Source organism: Histoplasma capsulatum (assembly GCF_000150115.1).
Source record: "Histoplasma capsulatum G186AR genomic scaffold supercont2.11, whole genome shotgun sequence".
Lineage (NCBI taxonomy): Eukaryota > Fungi > Ascomycota > Eurotiomycetes > Onygenales > Ajellomycetaceae > Histoplasma > Histoplasma capsulatum.
Genome location: NW_025544811.1, coordinates 2,655 through 9,784, shown reverse-complemented (window position 1 = coordinate 9,784; position 7,130 = coordinate 2,655). Strand labels below are relative to the sequence as shown.

Below are 7,130 nucleotides of genomic sequence, written 5' to 3'. Positions count from 1 at the left end.
AGCTTAGTTTTCCTCAGTTGGCTACATAGGAATAGGAATAGGAAAACTACAGGTCCATGGTTGAGCTGTGCATAGTCCGATAATGGACGGAGGTGAAAGTTTACCCCGCGCCTGACTGACGGCCGTTTTGCCTTTTTCTTTTCTCCGTTTCTTTTCTTATTCCAACCCGTTTCAATTCAATGGAAGGGACTGGTCGCCGCTCCGATCCTTCGAGAACATAAAGTAGTGTGTGGCTTGGTGGACTAGCGGCGGGGAACTTCAGGTTCGAACTCTTTTCCTTCCTTCCCTGGAGGAGGAGGAGGAGGAGGGCGGCCAGGATGGAGATCCATTTGCTTCATGAACACCAGGGGATGCATACAAAGGTTATGCGGAGATATGTAAATGGATGTCGCGCATCAACCAATTACGGGCTAAGGTTCTAAGAAGTAGAAAAGAGAAAGGAACGAACATACAGGCACGCCCAAACTGGAAAACTGACAGGGGAAATGTTTTTGATATTTAAAGAGTTAATCTGGTAAGTGGATGTCCTACGTAAGGGGAAAAGGAAAATGTATGAGCCTCTCCGGAACAGGAACTTTGCTCGTTGTGGATTCTGTCCATGCACAGAAGAATCCTTTACCATTCCTTTCGGGAAAGCCTCGAGTGTCTCTCCCTTTCCCGACGGAAAGGTTATTGAGGCCTCAGGTCACTAAGATTTCGATTGGCATCATAGTGTAAACTAAAAATAGTTAGTCATGCTAATGTGAACTTGGAAGCTGGGAAATTTCCATGCGCTTGGGGATTCAAATGGTTGGTTAGTCCCCAAAGTTGTGAGGGTCTGTTTGGATCATAAGGGTCGTTGTGAAAGCAAACTTCACAGCTGTTGTATTGGCTCCTGTCCTCAATGACTCAATGATTGGGGCAATTGTTGGTGGGTGGGAGTTGATTATTTTTTAAACCATGTCATATAATTGTTCCTGGCAAATCAATAATAATAGAAAGAAAGTTTCAGAATCGGTGCAGGGTCCTGTTGAGTGGCTCGGGTGCCGAGGAACATCGAGGGGTTTTCTATTTAACTGATGTGCTAGCGTTTGCGGGGAACGATGCGGAAGGATTGCATTTCAAGTCTTAAATACGGTAGGCAGTTAATATCCGGTCGACTTGGAAAGGTTGGTTGAGGCATACGGGAGCGAGCGGGCCGTTGGAGCACATCACCACTACCTTCGGATACAGATTTAAGAAAAGCAGGATATGTACGCTTCCACAGGCCGAGTTGATCATGTGAGGACTGTAGATGTAAACTAGTTCACAGTGCCATTGTAGGTATCCATGTTTTTAATGTCATACCGTGAGTAGATTCCGCAGGTTGAAGATAGAAATGGACATGCTGGCGGTCTTTTCAATTCAGGCGCCAGAACATTCTAATGTCATCCTCAAAATCGTTGTGATCTCCGTTGAAAGAAGAATTCGCCATTCTCAGTGGATCGTCTTGGGGGAAATTATTGATTTTTGGCAAACACACACGTGGGCCCATTCGAAAGGATATCCTTAGTCCACCGTGGGTTTCGCTGGCAAGAGAATCTTAGCGGTTCACCTTCAATAATGCTGATATACTTGTGCAAATTTCGTTAGGCTTCGGGCTCAGGGACGTGTTCAGGGTGAGAGCTCGAGCGCCGGAACTTTGGAGTGCCTCAGGGGCTAATGATTTCTAGATTTTTGATACCCTTGGACCTTCCAATTCCGGGAATCATTCGTTTATTTTTTAGTTAGCTATAAGAAGCCATTTTTAGGTGGTCCCTTGGCTGTTCTTCTCAAGCTCCGAATGGTATTGTCACTCCATGGGCTCAAATATTCAGTCGTGAGAATAGATAGGTCTCAACTGGCCTTGACCCCTTAGTTTGCTATACTTGGGCTAAATTAGCCTTCATATGGAGAATCCCGGAAGTCGGAATTTTGCGTCTGGAGAAGCGCATACATGTCACTCACGAGAACAGAAGCGACAGGGGTTAGCGAATCTTCTTTGCGGATTTGTAGAGCCAATTGTCAGGGGTCTTTTCTCCGCATCTCTTCCAAGAGCCTCAGAAAGGCTAGATGCTGCAATAAGCATGGTCAGCATGCTGCCCAGCTGCTCGCACCCTTGCTGTCTCCTCATCCCCCTGCCACCTACCCCTGCTCTAAATAGCCCGTAGGCCGCCGATTTTGCTCAGGCTACCCTGTCAACGAAATCAGCAGGTAACCGATGCCTTGAGTTCGCCATCATATTCTTCCACACCCAGGGCTGCCTTCAATAACCGAGAGTGGATATAGAGAACGTAAATTTTACGGAAGGTCAGCTGCCAACATGCGGGAAGTGCTTGAGAACGGCTTGGTGGTAGTGATAAAAATGTGTCCATGTGGCGACCCGTCACCGAACAGGGGTCTTGCAGGTCCTGTCCCTCAAGATGTTAGGTATCCCCGGATTCCCCTCCGTTGCTTCAAACTCACAGAGCGGAAGGGTAGTGCTCATCTGCCATTGCTCGACATGAATGTCAATCTGGCGTTTAGAAAACAGAGAATAACAAGTTAGTACCGACCCGTCTTCAGCAGCCAGGTCAAGAATGCTTCCCGGAAATTTCTGTTTCACCTTCTTTCTTCCTTCAAACAACGTACTTGTGCGCGGGGAGAGTCCAATTTGTTTGGTGTGTCTTTTGGTAACAAATTCTTTCCCCTTTTTGATGTGAGGATTTTCAATCACGTGGCTGGGATTTGGGAACAGCAACCCAGTTGCTCAACTTCAAATGACTTTGGTATCTCATAGTGGTTTAAAAATTAATTGAAGAAAGAATATGGGAAGGAAGGGATAAGTAGGGAAGGGGGGAAAAACATATATCGATATGCGCCTTCGATATTGCCGGAATGGTGGTTGCCATCCTTGCCTGTCTCCAAATCAAACAGTTGCTTCCCAGATATAGGGACACGAAGACAACTAATATGCCTGTAACCAATGCTTCATCTAGAACGGCTATTCACTTACCCAAGCTCACATTGGCCTAGAGATTGTTTGGTTCTTTCTGCTTCTGCTTAACTAATCAATCTAACCACAGGTCCAATTCGAATCGGATTAGACATCGTGTCTCTCGCCCGCTGTATTGGCTTGAGGGGGTTCATGGACGGTATATCCTCGATTGAATAAGGTGGCAGGCGATTTATGTTAAAACAGTCCTTCATTGAATTTTCAATACCAAAAGTAACCTGTTGCAGCAAAGCCGGGTGATGATGGTGAGGTGGTTGATTGCTGCATGCATAGGAAAATCAAGCACCGTTATACTGAGCGGCGGTTGTTGAAAAACTGCAACGACAGCGGTGGAGATAATCTCTCAATCCTCAGCTACACTATTTCTCGTTGTAGATCCTCGAGGTATTTCGAGTAATATCTGCCACACGCCCGGCTCCTTTATCCCCTTCGAAGGGCTATGGGACCACGACATCTCTTCCTTTGAAATGCAGGCTTTCAGGAAAAAAATATTTAGAGAAACAACGCTAACAAACGTTGAGGGCCATCCCGCGAGGTACGTTACCTGGCGCCATGCGAAGGCTTTAACACTTTATAACTCTGATGACCATCTCAATTGTCCTGGGTGCCATCCAGCGAAAACGGTTTCGGTCTTCATCATTCAACAACTATACACATGTCGATTAGGCAGTGCTCTGAGTGTTCTTCGCATTCTCGTAGGAATTTATGGTCCATCTGTGCCGCAAGGAGAGTCGTTGTATGAGTAAGAAAAATTTAAAAAACTGTTCGTTTATCTTTCCAAGTTGATGGGCAACGAGAAAGAAATGGAGATACCATTCATGCCCCCAGGTGAAGAACCTTCACTGCTGAGATATAGCCCGAAATAGAGGTCAACCATTCAGTGGTGCGGACTTCGATGTGCTGCCAGTTTAGAGTGCAACCACTAATTTGTTCCTGGCATAGCTTATCAGGACAGATAACAAAGGATTTGGGTCTTTCATTTTTCAATTTGTCGGAGGCAGACTGAACCAGGGGGCTTGGAAAAGCACTTGCTTTCTATCGCAGACCTTCGTTGGTTTCTTGGCACGTATGCAATGACAGCTTCCATTAATGGAAGCTTACAACATCATAAAAAAGCTCTTGCATATGCGACAATATATATGGAATATCAGTCTGGACAGACCTCACATAATCATGATGGCAGAAGCTGTGGAGAGAGCCAAGATTGACGCAGTAGGCATCAGGCCCCTAAACTAGCCCCAAATATTTGGTGGCCTGTTAACCGGAATGCAACAGATTTACCAGATAATTGCTGGCTTGTGCAAGGAGTTTTGTTCCACGCCGTACCGTTTACTCATTCATTTGACCCGCGCGAGCTCGGAGATTTGTCGAGAACCTTGGCAGGTTAAATACGCCCTTGACGGTCCTTGCATGTCAAGAGCTGACACTTTTTCGCAATTTCCCAAGCTCTTAGCCCGATCGATTGCTTTTGGTTCCCCTACTTTCCTCCGAAAATACGTCATTGCATCGATCCCGTAGTTGAGCCTAAAAGGACAGTTGCGTAAGATAACGCTGCTGGGATTTGCGTATCGTGAATTGCACACCCGTATTCAAGACGGGGTTTCTCAAAGTTTGGTGGGATGATAAAGCGCAATGTGTCGGGACATGAAGGAGCAATAAATCTGCATTCAGCACCGTCGCGTCAGACACCTGTATTAGCAACCATTTCACCTGGTGTTCTCGTTAAACAAGCCATTTGAGGACAGCGGTGAGCCAGGCAATGCCGTTGCATATTCCCGCGCATTCATATAGTAGACCCATTAAAGCCGGGATATACGGTCGCCGTTAGGACATTCTCGTGGTCCGACCAGAGGCAATTGACCCGAATTTTTCAGGACGAGATCCACGACAATGAGCGCTAAGGCGCGCGAATTGAGCTCTCACCATGCTTTGTGGTCCGGGAAATAGATTCCCTGGATTTCGTAGCTTGGGTTAAGGATTTGAGGACCCTTGCTATCTTGTCAAGGGTGAGCTGCGAGAGGAACGCGTAATGATCGTCAGCAAGGAAGGTAGCTAGGCGCAGGAAGGCACTTGGACTCGCAGATCCCAGCATTTTGCATAGATTGAATGGCGAGGATGCTAAATGACCCTCACGGCCAGATCGTGAGGCGCGGGATTCGGTGTTACTGGGACATATGTTCCTTGGATGCTTCACTAAACCATGTACATTACAACACAATCTGGCAATATAACGAACCTGGCCAGAGCCGTCCAATTTGACTTCAAGATATGAGATGTGGCTATGAGCTCACAACCAGCCGTCCCGGTTTCTCAGGAACCCTTGACCCTCAAACGTCTTTTATCACAAGATCGACTCGAAAGATAGCCATTCGACCACAGAATCAGCGACCCCATCGCACGAGACTAACTTCGTAAAGCGAGAAAAGAGACTGGCTTTTTACTGCTTTCAGCATCAAAGACCAGGATGTTCGACGACCCTATGGAGCGCGGGAGTGGTATCGGAAGCAACTACGCTGTAAAAAATTGCCGATGCGGATATAGACTAAATGATAGAATCTGTTTCTTTGGTTCGGCTTATTGGACAGGTAATTGTGAGTGAAAGAAGAAGGGTGTTATTCTCTGGGATAGTCATGTCTCTGCATGATCGGGGTTACGATGTCATAATGCACTACGGTGCTGATTAAGCAGCCAACCAGCTATACCTAGTTAAGTTATGTGGGATGGTTGATCTTGTTATTGTTGTGGTCGCTAGCTAACTATATAGGGGTAATCACATGCAGTGGAGGGCCACCTGGGCAACTAGTGCCCAACACCCCCCCATGTGCCAACATGTGTGATGTGTTTCTATGAATATTTCATGCTAGCTATCTTAATCTAGATTATTTCAAAAACATACTATATACAGAAATTTAATCATTCTTACTGTTGTCAGTGAAAAGTTCTAGTAATTTAATAAAATACTTAAATATCACTGTGTTCAGAGATTTAATTAATCTGTCTGCTATCATATTTTTAGTGAAAATATAATTAATTGAAATAATATCTTTATTCAGTTGTGTGTGAGAATAGTAGAAGTAAATATTGATATACTTACTGTATACTGTAATTGCAGTAATAATAGTTAGATTAATTAAATCTTTATTATTTACTCTGATGAATAAGAGATTCTTTACTGTAATGAATTTTAGTTTCATTATTATATTGTATAATTATATTACTTTATATACTGCTTTGCTGAGTACTATATATTCTGTCTTATTTAAACTTAAAGAAACATAAGATTATTTAAATAAATATTATAAAATTGATATATCTACTAACTTGAATATGAAATCTGAAATAGATTTATATTTACTATTTAATAATTCTATTCAATCTGAATCTGTATAATTTATTGACAGATATAATATATTGAGAAATTTATTAATCTTATTCTTAAAATCTTTGTATAAGATGTCTAGATCACTTATTTCTTTTAGATATTGTATAATATAGAGAAGAGCTTTTTATATTTTAAATATAGACACAGTATTCTTCTGTGCTAGTAGAAATATTATTTATATAATATTTGAATATAATTTGACTGTCAGATACTGTAAGTACTCTACTCTGTATTAATATTATTCTTTAATAAATTCTTCTTTTTATTCTAATACAGAAATATTATCTATTTTCATCTTCTTAAATATTGATATAGAAATAGAGATGATATTATCTAGATGAAAATCTTGCACTAAATAATTAATATAGTATCTCAATATTAATTTTATAATATCATCAGAGTGATATTCAATCTTTATATTCAAATATTTTAAAGATTTTTTTAAATTTTTTATTTCTAATTTATTGATAAGAATATCAACTAGTCAATTGATATCTGCTGAATCTTCTACTATAATATAAAGATTATTTATATAGATTATTATATAAAAATAATTGCAGAATATATAATGCTATAAAATAGAATTATAGAGACTAGATTTGAAATCATTTTTATAGAATAATATTATAAGAAAATTATATTAAATTTTAATAGTAAAATTCAATCTATATAGAAAGTCTATAACAGTACAAATTATTGTATATAAAGTTTTCATCTCAAATCTAATAGATTGCTGTATATAAATTGTTTTATTAA

The 7,130-nt window shown here is 41.6% G+C and overlaps 1 protein-coding gene across 1 annotated transcript; it reads right to left on the bottom strand.

Moving 5' to 3' along the window:
- Positions 1-4,791: 4,791 nt before the first annotated feature.
- HCBG_07064 (uncharacterized protein) lies at positions 4,792-5,084 on the bottom strand (the record flags this gene model as incomplete). Its single annotated transcript, XM_045434113.1, has 2 exons — positions 4,792-4,889; positions 4,916-5,084. 2 exons carry the CDS (start codon positions 5,082-5,084, stop codon positions 4,792-4,794), a joined length of 267 nt encoding a protein of 88 aa, XP_045284904.1.
- Positions 5,085-7,130: the final 2,046 nt, after the last annotated feature.